A 13,584-nucleotide genomic window follows, 5' to 3' on the forward strand; every position below is an offset into this window, starting at 1 on the left:
GTATCCAGCAGGGCTGTGTCACAACACTACAAAGTCCATGAGGCCCTGCTGGAACTCGGGGCACGAATATGCTGTCCGGAGGGCTCCTCCTAGCGGCCTGGGGGTGAGGGCCGGACTGGAAAGCTGGCAATCCTCCACACTGGTTTCTCCCAATTACTTGTTGGCAGGCTCCAATTCTCCCCCTGGCTGTGGAGTGAGTCCCGGTGTCCCTGTTCTGGGCATGATTTTCTTTGATTTTCTGTATTATCAGGAGAGTGTTTATCTGGCACATCCTCTTAGCAAATTTGCCATAAAACCAGAAATGCACATTTCCAGAAAACGTAGGTTTAAGGATATTGGCATTCAACCTTTTGACCATGCCAAGGTTACAACTGTAGGAAAAGTTTATTCAAATCCTCTTCAGACATTTGCTGCTGTCATTCACTATATTTAAACTTGGTAATATTGTAAATAAGTAAGGTTTTCATTTTCACAGTTGCAAGAATTTATTTCAAAATCTGTAGTCATTTTGTTTACTGGATAAAACATCTCATTAAATCAAATATTGCAACGTATTACATAAAATTTTGTTATTTATTGTATGAAGTCAAACATTTCTACCATTATTCTGGTATAAAGTAGTTTATTTATGTTAACGGACTCAGGGAACCTGGGCCAGGTACAAGCCACTGTTGTTACAGGGTTAGGAATCACTGACCATACTTGCCTTTATTCTGATTTACCGAGAGGCATATACAGTAAGTGCTTCAATCTCTGCCTAGATCAAAATGATGATCACTGAAATAATGGCACATACCAATTTCCTTTGTTGAACAATAGTGTAAACACGTATTCCTAGATTTAACACCAACACTGTTGTTAGCTGTCAACAAGTACATATACTACTGTATGCTAATTAGAAACAAATGTCTTCAAATCTCGTTAATTTTCAAAGGAAGCAGGTAGTATCACAATACTACGAGATATGAGATACCAATCAAAGCAATCTGATCTTCAAAGCAGGTGACTCTTTTGCAAGACAGGTAACTGTCTATATCCTGTAGACAGCCATCAACAATAACGTAAAAGAATTATTCAGGAGATTTGCCTTTTCACTTATCCAGTCTCAAACGAAGGGTGCCTATTGCCCCTTCATCTCTGGGCTTTGACTGTAAACTTATTATTTACATGTGTTCTTTCCTAAAAGCACATAAACTTCCTTTTCTTTAAAACACAAATTTAAAGCCATTACACTTATAACACTTATAACATAGTAAAAATGCTTTGACTTACCTTCGTATGAAGTTTGGCCAACTGCTTTTCATCAATGTTTGCTTGCTTATAGACTCTCCTTTTGTATCGAAACTGAGTAAGAAACACAAAATAAGATTTACCTACTACAAGGAAAAGTACTGCTGAAAATAAACTAACATACATACAGCAGGAGTGAAAGTGAAGACATGGTAGTTACTGTTGTCTGTAAGAGACAATTATAGGCAGCATTCACAATTTTACAACTATTAAGCAAGGCCTGGAATGTTAACAACAAAAGAAATACATCAATCAACCCATAGTCAAATCCAATTTAATCAATTTCATGGTGAAACAGAGTCAACCCTTTAGAGTACCAGGTACAAGGCTGTAACCAACCTTGGGTGAAGCAACAACCTACTGAAGGTCATTTTCACACTATACCAAATTTAGCCTCATCAAATGAGAAAATTAAAAAAAAAAAAAATTGCCACCGAAAGATAGTGCGTTAGTTTATCTAAAGTAAATATGACATTTTAGTTATTTATAGTAGCATTTTAAAAATGTGTTGTTCATATAATCATTCTATTTTCAGCCTTCAGATCACATTTTCATTGCTTCTTATAAATCAGAATAAAATCTGTAACCTGTGACCTTTAAGTGTCCAAAAAAAACAGTATTATTATCTCAAAATAACAAATACTCTAGATTAATGGAAGACTTCGAATAGAAATTGTTTTCCAGTCTATGACGTAAGTTCTAGTTTAACACATTCCATCTCTATATAAATATATTTACGCACAGCACATTTTTATGGGACACAAAACTCCAAATTTCTGGTTAGAAATACCAGATTAGTGGATTTATATATTCTTTGTTTGACTGCAGGTCTTCTCTACCTAGACTGTTTAATAGAACATTGTGCAATATGTATATTAGATAAGCCAGTAACTCTAAACTTATAACTGATGGTTTAATGTAGGTATATGAATGATTGTTTTCTGCAATGGACTAGTGTCCTATCAGTGATTGTGTCCTGCCTTGTGCCTGCTGTCCTCAAGGTGAGCTATGGCCTTTTGAAATATTTTACCAGAATAAGTAGTTTCTGAAAGTAAATCAATATATATTTATTAAACTGTTAAGCTTTTTTAAAACAAAATGATCGTATAACAATAAAGTGTTTCATTGTCTTTAAGCTAAGAATTCCACTACCTCCAGAGAAGGAACTCCTTTGTTAACGGGCTGGGGATATTCTCTGAGCAGCCGTTCTTCATCCAAGAACTTTCCATCTCGGCCATTGCTAGCAGGTTGAAAGAGGCCATAGTTGAGGACATCCTTTAAACTCTGGTTCAGAGTACATAGAATCCTCTGCTTAGCAACCCACACTGTGGCATCTGGATTGAATCTCATACATTTCTGTTTAAGAAAGAATTTTAGAATTAGTACAGTGTGAGTTACAATTTTGTGGTAGAAAACAGTGACGGTTAGAAAGTTACATTAAATAAACTACAGAGCTCATGCAGTAGCACAATATACAATTAAATTACGCTAACTTCAGTAGTGGAGACAGAAGATAAATAGATATGTGCTCTAATCCTGCACTAAATGAAAATTTCTATACAAAAATAAACTGAGTTGAACACATACAGTGGATAATATACTGAACACAAGAAGAAGGATCAGAAGTCTAGAAGTATGAAAAGCCACATATACATAGAAACTACACAAAAAATACTCTATAAACAGGTAAATTAAATCACTTATTTAATTTCAAATAACTTACAGCATAGTATCACAGGGCAATTATTTACGGGTAGAATGTTTAGTAATAAATTTTTTATGTATGTCTTGAGCACCATTAGATGTAGGTTTTTAATTTTTAACTGCATGCTGTTTAATGTCCTGACTATAGCCTGTCTTCTGTGCTGACCAGAAAAAAATGTGTTTAGGGATAAACAAAACAATACTGTTTCTTTCTGTCCCTAAATCAATCCCAACTATTAATATAAATTACAATCTATACATAAAGGGCATATTTCAAGGCCAAAATAAGATTTCAAATCTGGTTTTTGGCATAGAAATTTTTCATCAAAAGTATTATACATGAAATCCCTTATTTCATAAAATGTGAAGTTTTGATTAATCAAATAATAAAATGTCCTTTGCTTGCTTATTGAATCTGGTCTAAAGACTTGAACATGAAAAGTTTAGCTGAGATATGCTTTATTTTTTTCTTTCTGCATCAAAAAGTCTAAGCACTTGAAAAAACTTGAATTAATACATTTACTAAAATTCTGGGCAACTTTGTATGCTTCATTCATGATAAATGTGGCAAATCACTTTCTGATTTTTATAGTCATTATAAACATTTCTTAACATTTTATCTAATATCTATCCATTTTCAACATGAATATGAGTAGAGTAAGCCTTATTTAGAAGAAAAGAAAATACGTTAGACCATGGCAATGGAAACTGGGTTATACTGTTAACTTTCTTGTGTGCGTTTTTCAGAGTAGACCAATTAATATAGACTGAGCGCTTTACTTTTACTTTCTAGAAACAAAAAATGTAGGGCATCTTGAATCTAGGATATATAACAGACATCAATTTTTAAACTTTTTTTTCCCTAGAGGATTATGGGATTATGTGATCATACAAAAGCACAGTAAAATAACACAGCACATACAAAAACAAACAGACAAAATTATTCTCCCTGTGGAAATTTATTTAGTGACCATACCTGCACTGTATTCCACCTCAGGCAGGGTCAGGTATCCCTGCTGGTAAAATTATAAAAATGACTCTACCTACTGTGGCATACTTGAGGTATTCTCCATGTGCCAATTATTACAACATAAAACACTCCTATTGCTACGTTAAGCGGGCCAGAAGAAAATTAACGCACTTAGTACAGCTTTTCAAGGGCATCCTTGCCTTAAATATACCATGCCAAGAATACATACTCTAAATGTACTGGGCTAAAATATATATAACAAGTGGGCACCCTGGTAGCACTAGTTAGAAGTCATAATAAGCTCCAAATTACTGGGGTGAACAAAAACACATAATTTCTCTATGTGTAGTCTGTCTACTGAAAGCATTAAATCATGTTTGGGAGACTATGAACTCCATGGTGTTTTTTTTTGTAAATTGTGCTTGTCAGCTGGAGAAGGGAGGTTGTGTGAAATAAATCTTAATTTTTTCTTTATACTGCTTTGTATTCTTATTATAGAAAAGGAAAAGTCATGTCTAAATGAGGCAGGTAGCTGCTGAGGGTTGGTTTACCTTCGCACTGTAAGCATGCTGGAGATTTAGAAAATGTGCAAGTGCTGACTAACATTCTCTAAGGGTTTATATTAGTCAGTTCTGTGTGTCCCTCCCTCTGTACAGATTAGTGTTGCCTCCCTTCTTTAATTTTCATCCTTCCTCTTTCAACAGGTAAAGGTCAGAGCTTGTCAATATATGAAAAATATCCATTAAGTGTCAAATATTAGCAACAATTCTATATGTGAATGTTTAACATGAATTACCTGTGCTGTAAAAAACTTGCAAAAATAGAAAGTGCTCAAAGAACTCTCTCATTGTCTCCTTGTGCAGCTGTATACTTTAACCAGACCCTGCAACTCTGACCTGGATTACATGGGTTTAGTGATGGATGGATAGGTGGACTTCAGCACAGTTCCACACTTTTGGATTCAAAGATTATAAGCAACTAGTAATTATGATTTTGTAGAGTGTATTACACTAAAGGAAAATGCCACCAAAAAATAATATGTTACTTCCTCATGGACTTTATAATGATTACAAAGAAAAAATTTAAATCTCATTTTTTCACTATGAAAAAATATTAAAAAAAGTTAATGATATAACACAAGCCAATGGTGTCTATAGCTGTACAACAACAAATGAAGTGAAAAGCATCCATGGAAAAAAAAATTAAAAAATCTCATGTTAATTGTGTCTTATAATCCACACATCAGTTATCCAATCGTATGTTCACAGTGTACAAAATGCATGCATTTTTCACTAAAATATTGTTTAATATATAATTTCAGAAAAATCTGAGCAAATTAGAAGTTTTTCAACTAAAGATAAGACACTAACCCACGCATGCTGAATTTCAGACCTCAAAGGTTTGCCAAGCTCCTCTATGTGGAGTATCAAGATATGGCATTTGTATCTCAACAAGGAAGTCTCCACCTTGAATCTCACTTTCTTTACACTGTGACAACTATAAGGACTTGCAATGTTTCTTAAATGTGCCCATTATTCCTTAGTGCTCCCTGATTGTAGCACATTTGTATTCACTGTATATGCATTTTAAACATCCTGTTTATGTATTTTTTGTTCTAAAATCTTACTAGCCTTTTCCTTGTGCTCATAAAATTGAAAATGTGATATAAAGGTATGTGGTTTTGTTTATTTTGCAGTGAAAATATTAAATTCCAATTCTAGAGAAGTCTTTTGCTAAAGAGTCAGAGAGCCTCATTTGCCTTGCATTTTCCTGAAATGGTATAAAAATTGTAGTGATTAGTTCAGATGCCCTTCTAGTTAGCACTCTCTTTTTCTTATGAAATATTCAAGATAATTTGTCCTCTTAAAACTGACTTGTGTTTCCCAGAGTATTCCCATAAAAATTTGCGAAGAAACATTGTTCTCTAAAAAATATAATTTAATGGGAAGATGAACTTTATAATGTACTCATCAGCAAGGTGTAAAAGATTATTTAGTAGGTACTGAGTTAGATTTGGGGGGAATAATGATTTGAGCTCTAAAATAAGAGGACCATGGTCCTTGTTATGGACAGACTGGAAAACATACCCAATTAATGAATCATATATATATATTTTTTTTAATAGTGAATAAGATCAGGAAATGAATCAACAAGTGAACTAACAAAAATCATTTATCAAAGCCATCAGACTAAAATTATAAAATTAAATAAAATAAAAAATAAATTATAAAAAAGTCAAATACCAAACTAACTAGAAATAGATTCTAACCAAAATATACATTAGTTACACCTTTTGTTACATAAAAGTTAGGACACTATTAATGCTGCACTGTCATTTTTAAATAGCTGACACGTAAAGAAGTGTGTTCACACGTTAGCAACCATCCAAGCAATAGTAGAGGATGCAACTGTCATACATCTAGGCTTCTCTTAAATGAAACGCTGCCAATAAGGATTACCAGAAACTGTGCAGCTTTGGTTCAGTGTTTCATGGGGTGAAAAAGGGATGTACTGTGGCTGCGATTATGCTTTCTAATAACTTGAGTTTTGAGAAGAATCTATTATGGAGGGTGGGGGCAGATGGAGTTGGAAAGGCAGGTGGCACAATTCGGGGCGGGATGAAATGGGGAGAGGAGATGGGGATATGTGTGAGTGTTTTGAATCATTTTTAAAAAGTGCTTTGGAATTGAGGACTCCTCATCAAGATGGCTTGCAAAATAAACAATAAGTGCACAATAAGGCATATGCTTCTTACGGAAATAAAAATAATTTGAACAGATTAATAATGGAGATCTGTACATATTCATTTGTAATTAAATGATTTGAGAATCTTAAAATGGTAGCTTTGTAATGAATGCTACCTTATTTTAAAGGTAAGAAAGAACATCTCAGATGTGTGCGGTCTGAGTGACCCAGACATCTCGAATGCTGAGAAGGTGAAGCAGGCCCTCAACACAAAGTTGGAGATAACAAACATTATGCGTGAAGACGACAGCCCAACAATCTCCATCAAAAAGCACCATTGAGGATTTTCCTCTCATTAGAGGCATTACAAATGCCATTCATAGAGACTTATTGAAGAGATTTGTCTCCACAGAAGAGAAAAGTACCTTATTCATCTCCTCAGCTAGATTTAAGTCTCTCCCCTTCCTGTCTTCTGAAGATATGCAAGAGACTTATTACACAGTGGTGTCAAAGGCTGCTTTTCCCAAATGCCAGAATTAGCCAAATACCATTTTCAAGCTATAGTTAATAAAATTTAAGATGGTGAATTGTTTGAGTATTTCTCTTTCAGTAAATAAGTTATTGTGATGATATCAGAGACAAATGTCTTTTTATTTACAGATTATGGCAAAACAGTAACTATCGAGATGTTATCATTATCGGAGGCAAAATATTGTGATATCATATCATGAATAACCCTAAGATACCCACCCCTACTTTCAGCTCAATGCAAGGTCCCTGTCTGCTTCAAAGAATCCACATTTATTCCTGTGCCTAAGAAGCAAACTATTAACAGGTCTGCAGCACTGACCTCTTTTAAAAAGAAGCCATTTGAATGTCTGATTCCTCAATATCCAAAATATGTTACAAATTCTCTCCTTGAACCACTTCATTTTTCTTACTGTGCTAATGTATCATTTGAGGATACAGTGAACATGGCCCTCCACTCTTTCTTGCAGTATTTAGACTCTTCAGCAATTTATGCCAGGATCTTGGATTTAACATCTTTGGTTAATACAATCATACCAGAGCTTTATGATAGCAAATGTCTCAGTAAGAATGTGGACTCTGTCACAGGTCACTGGATCCCTGACATTCTAAGGAACAGACATTAGACAGTGAAGATACATGAATATCAATCTGGGCCTCTGACCCTGAGCACAGGGTCCCCTCAGGGTTGTATTTTGTCTTCCCTCCTTTTCTTTTTGAATGCCAATTACTACACCACCAGTCACCCAGCTGTTAAACTGCCGATGGCACCACCCTGATTCACCTGGTTACAGAAGGAAACAAAGTGCCATATCGGAGGGTGGTGGATCAGCTGGCCAGTTGGTGCACCCTGATCAATCTAAACTTGAATTGCCTAAAAACAGTAGAAATAACTGTGCCTTGTAAGAGACACTCCTCACATCAACCTTCCCATTTTTGGAGCCTGCTCCAGCTAAAACAAGAAAACGCATAAAGAGCCAGGATGAAGTTTGACTCCTAAAGTTTGGGCAGGATTCTGGCCAGCTCTTTGGCTTGTTTTGGAGGACTAACCTTGTTTTGCTTTGAATAAAACTCTTATTCATGTCAATGCTGCTGTTGGAGTATGTGAATTTCCCCTTGGGATTAATAAAGTATCTATCTATCTATCTAAAATGGTAATGGGTCCTGGAGTCAAAACATCATGGCAGCCTTCCTGAAATCTAAAATTATCTAATGTCTTTTTTTGGCCAATATTAAAGTGTCAAAAACATAAAAAAAAAAAATTACAGATGACAGGATATAAATGTTACAAAACACAGAATTGTGACACTGGCATTCAGAGAATATCAAAAAACAGTGACATGAATGGCAAAAAGGCTTTTAAAACTGCAACATAATGAAGTACAGTGATCCCCCGCCTATCGCGGAAGTTATGTTCCAGACCCATCAGCGATAGGTGAAAATCCGCAATATAGAAAGACCATATAAATAAACATTTTTTTTTATAGTTTAAGTGTTAAAATACCCATTCCACACACTTTAAATACATGTAAACTTATTAACACACACTTTGTAAACACATATGATATGTGGATGTCGGGCTACGGATATGAGTAACATCTCTCTATTATAAAATATTTTAACGTCACACAAGACAAGGCAGTGAGACAGAACAGTGAGAACAGCTGCTGTACAGGCTTTAAAATGATTGACGTGCAGAGCAACAAGCAGAACAAGCATCTTATCAGAAGCAGCAGAAAGACAGCACAAAGTCCACTTCTCCTTAGGGTGCATTCAGGAGTTTAGGGGGGAGTTGGAGCAAAGCGATCAACACCAGATTATCTCAGACAGACACTTTGACGACACGCAAGACTAGACATTACAACCTTAGGAAGCAAAACCAGTAACTTTTGCACGTCACGCCCTACTTACAAACAATTTAAAACAAATTCACTGACATCTAATCTCGCAGTTGTTGGAATGCTTTTGGCAGACAAACTTCAGGTGCTCCCAGCTCTTAAAACAAACGACAAGCAGAACATGCAGCTTGCCAGCAGATGACCCGAGCACTTCTCCTTAGCGTGCGCTCAGCCCTCACAACCCCCCCACCCTCCTCCTTCAGAATGCGCAGAACGACAAGCAGAACAGGCATCTTGGTAGAATCAGCACAAAGCCCTTAGCTGATCTGTCCACTTCTGCTTAGCGTGCGTTCAGCTCTCCCCCTTCACAAAGCGAGTGGCAGAGAGGCGAAGTAGCAAAAGGACAGCTGCTGTACAGGCTTTTAAGTGATTGACGCAAAGCACAACAAGCACAACACACAGCTGGCCAGCAGCAGAAGCAAGACACCAGCTGAACCGATCGCATCACTTTAGTGTGCGTTCAGACCCAGCCTTCACAATGCAAGCAGCGTTATAAGTGCCGCGAGAAAGAGATTTAACCACGCCAAGGGCAGGACATAAAGGACAAATATTGTTTTTATAAATGTTTTAAAATAAAAATGAAAATAATGCATATGTAACAATTCCCATGAAAACAACAATCTCTTTAAATTGTTCATCCGGTAAACCAAACCCAGGGGTGGGCAAGCAAAGCGAGCAGGGGACAGAGCCCCCTAGTAATAATAATAGTATTAATAAATCCGCGATGTAGTGGGGGAGCGATAGCTGAACCGCGATATAGCGGGGGATCACTGTACACAGAAACTTGCAAAACACAAATGTAATAAGATACATTACAATCGGGGATAACAATACCTTTGTGTCTGCATAAATTAATAGAGGATGGTAGACTATCAGTTCTTGAGTAAGTATGATGTGTTGGAGGGGAAAAAAAGCATCACTGAAACTGATTTCAGAAAAGACTTCACTGGATAACAAGAATCTACTGATTTTGGTAGACCCACAATTTTAACATTTTCCTTTTTTGTCATACATTATCTTCAGATTCCATTTTTTTTTTTTTTTTTTTTTTTACACAGAGTATTTAACATTCTCACCTTAAAACAAGTATTAGTAATTTCTATTATTCTGTTTGTTAAGTTGTAAGTCATGAGCATATGTTTTACATCCTTGACTTGAGCTCTAAACATACACACCCATTTTATTGTCTGTATTTTCCCCCATTTCTTCAGAGTTTCTCAGCTTTACCTCAAAGTGATTACTTGTGCACTCCTCCTGATCTTTCACCTGCTAATACAAATTCTTCAAATCTTTCTGCAGTCTTATATTAATTGCTTTCATTACCTCCATATCCAGTCCCAGATCAACTACCAGCTTTCTCAAGTCGAGGACATAATCTGTGTAACTTTCACATACTACTTTGGTGGCATCATGTAGCCAGATAGTGTCAGTGCCAGGGAGGCACTAGGTGTGTGTATGCAAGAGTTTTAAACAAAGATGATGAAGCTACTTTCTCGTATTACTTTGATTTTAAACTGAGGTGTCATCTGCTATACCGTTGCACTTGGGTCCCAATCCGGATGGTTCATTGTGTGGTGGGTGCGGCAACACACTGTAATCAGCTCATGCTTCCAACCAACCTTTTAAACTTGCTGTGGTCAGGGTTAGATGTTCCACCAGAGGTGCTTGGTTTATCAGGATGCACATCTGTCTCTTCTTCATTGACCAGAAACAGGCCATGTTGTGTTACTGGCATGGGCATAGTCTTCCGTGGCAGTTCAGAAGTCTTTTTCATTTATTTATGATCGTTCTGTTCCTTTAGCTTTTTTTTTTTTTAATAATATAGTGCTTAATACTCCCACAAAGATTGTTAAAAGGATAACACTGCTTGCAATGGAGCACTTTTTTAGATGTCCACCTCTAAGTGCACCCAACCTCCCTTTGTCCATTAACACTTTTATTCAAAACTCTGCTGATATGAATTTCCTATATAGTTTTATCAAACACCAATTTTGCCATTCTATTTTGTACCAAGGAACAGTTGTGCAGTGACAATTACTATTAAACTGGACTGCCTTTATATTAGGAACAGTTCTTTAGTCTTAAGGCTAGTTTAAACATACCAACTCCAAAAACAGACACCAGAGGGAATATCCAACACTAGATTCTTAGCTTATTACAGTCATGAAAAAGTTTGGGGACCCCTCTCAGCCTGCATAATAATTGACTCTACTTTCAACAAAAAAGATAACAGTGGTATGTCTTTCATTTCCTAGGAATATCTGAGTACTGGGGTGCTTTACAAACAAAGATTTTTAGTGAAGCAGTATTTAGTTGTGTGAAATTAAATCAAATGTGAAAAACTGGCTGTGCAAAAATGTGGGTCCCCTTGTAATTTTGCTGATTTGAATGCATGTAACTTCTCAATACTGATTACTTGCAACACCAAACTGGTTGGATTAGCTTGTTAAGCCTTGGACTTCATAGACAGGTGTGTCCAATCATAAGAAAAGGTATTTAAGGTGGTCAATTGCAAGTTGTGCTTCCCTTTGACTCTCCTCTGAAGAGTGACAGAATGGGATCCTCAAAGCAACTCTCAAAAGATCTGAAAACAAAGACTGTACAGTATCATGGTTTAGGGGAAGGCTACAAAAAGCTTCACAGGTTTAAACTGTCAGTTTCAACTGTAAGGAATGTAATCAGGAAATGGAAGGCCACAGGCACAGTTGCTGTTAAACTCAGGTCTGGCAGGCAAAAATACAGGAGCGGCATATGCGCAGGATTGTGAGAATGGTTACAGACAACCCACAGATCACCTCCAAAGACCTGCAAGAACATCTTACTGCAGATGGTGTATCTGTACATCGTTCTACAATTCAGCGCAATTTGCACAAAGAACATCTGTAGGGCAGGGTAATGAGAAAGAAGCCCTTTCTGCACTCACGCCACAAACAGAGTCACTTGTATGCAAATGCTCATTTAGACAGGCCAGATTCATTTTGGAACAAAGTGCTTTGGACGGATGAGACAAAAATTGAGTTATCTGCTCATAACAAAAAGCACTTTGCATGGCGGAAGAAGAACACCGCATTCCAAGAAAAACACCTGCTACCTACTGTCAAATTTGATGGAGGTTCCATCATGCTGTGGGGCTGTGTGGCTAGTTCAGGGACTGGGGCCACTTGTTAAAGTCGAGGGTCAGATGAATTCAACCCAATATCAACAAATTCTTCAGGATAATGTTCAGGCATCAGTCACAAAGTTGAAGTTATGCAGGGGTTGGATATTCCAACAAGACAATGACCTAAAACACAGTTCGAAATCTACAACAGCATTCATGCAGATGGAGAAGTACAATGTTCTAGAATGGCCGTCACAGTCCCTTGACTTGAATATCATCAAAAATCTATGGGATGATTTGAAGCAGCGTTCCATGTTCGGCAGCCATCAAATTGAACTGAACTGGAAAGATTTTGTATGGAAGAATGGTCAAAAATACCTCCATCCAGAATCCAGACACTCATCAAAGGCTATAGGAGGCGTCTAGAGGCTGTTATATTTGCAAAAGGAGGCTCAACTAAGTATTGATGTAATATCTCTGTTGGGGTGCCCAAATTTATGCACCTGTCTAATTTTGTTATGATCCATATTTCATGTTTTCTGTTAATCCAATAAACTTAACGTGACTGCTGAAATACTACTGTTTCCATAAGGCATGTCATATATTAAAAGGAAGTTGCTACTTTGAAAGCTCAGCCAATGATAAACAAAAATCCAAAGAATTAAGAGGGGTTCCCAAACTTTTTCATATGACTGTATGTGTGCATAAACAGTACAATGTCAAACACCATCCAAAAAACACCTGCCAGCCAAATGGCCCATTCTAAATATTCAACTGGTTTATAAGTAGTTAAATGTTAAAGAAAACATGGACATAAATAAAAGGTGATATTCAAACCTTTGTTGCTTAACCCATTTTTCAACTTAAATTCAAAATACCCATGTACACAGTAACAACAGTCATGTTTCAGTCGTTACTGAGGACACTTTCTGAATATTTTCTCTCACAGACACACATATAAACACATGTCCCCTCTCTGTAGCAAACGGTGCATTGAACACAGCTTGGTACTGCCTGAGAGGTATAAGTCTTTATTCTTTGATGGATGAAAATAACAGTTTAATCACATTACATAGGCAGTATTACTTGTGAGCCATTATACAAATGTGAATTCCCCCCTGAGATTAATAAAGTATCTATCTATCTATCTATCTATCTATCTATCTACCTTTACAGAATGCAACAACTGCCCTATGCACACATTTGATTTTATACGAAAAGGCAGAGGGAGTCATTAGTGGCACACAAAGCTTGCTTATTCTCCTGCCGTAAGCAATTGCTCCTATCTTTCTCATTTCATTTTCCATTGAGTGCAAATATAATTCTAACCTACCTTCCAATATAATGTGGTTTTACAACTCAAGTACAATTACTACGCTAATGTTATTAATGAAATGCAAAAAAGTGGT

General features: G+C 36.6%; 1 protein-coding gene across 1 annotated transcript in view; it reads right to left on the reverse strand.

Moving 5' to 3' along the window:
- shank2b (SH3 and multiple ankyrin repeat domains 2b) overlaps window positions 1-13,584 on the reverse strand; it is a 971,122-nt gene that overhangs the window by 751,673 nt on the left and 205,865 nt on the right. The window contains exons 5-6 of the mRNA XM_028793812.2: window positions 2,443-2,646; window positions 1,273-1,344 (exon numbers count right to left, since the gene is read on the reverse strand). Of these exons, the coding sequence (XP_028649645.1) occupies window positions 1,273-1,344; window positions 2,443-2,646 (276 nt within the window). The remainder of the gene's footprint in view (window positions 1-1,272; window positions 1,345-2,442; window positions 2,647-13,584) is intronic.

The sequence above is a fragment of the Erpetoichthys calabaricus genome, chromosome 2 (genome assembly GCF_900747795.2).
Source record: "Erpetoichthys calabaricus chromosome 2, fErpCal1.3, whole genome shotgun sequence".
In the NCBI taxonomy this organism is placed as follows: domain Eukaryota; kingdom Metazoa; phylum Chordata; class Cladistia; order Polypteriformes; family Polypteridae; genus Erpetoichthys; species Erpetoichthys calabaricus.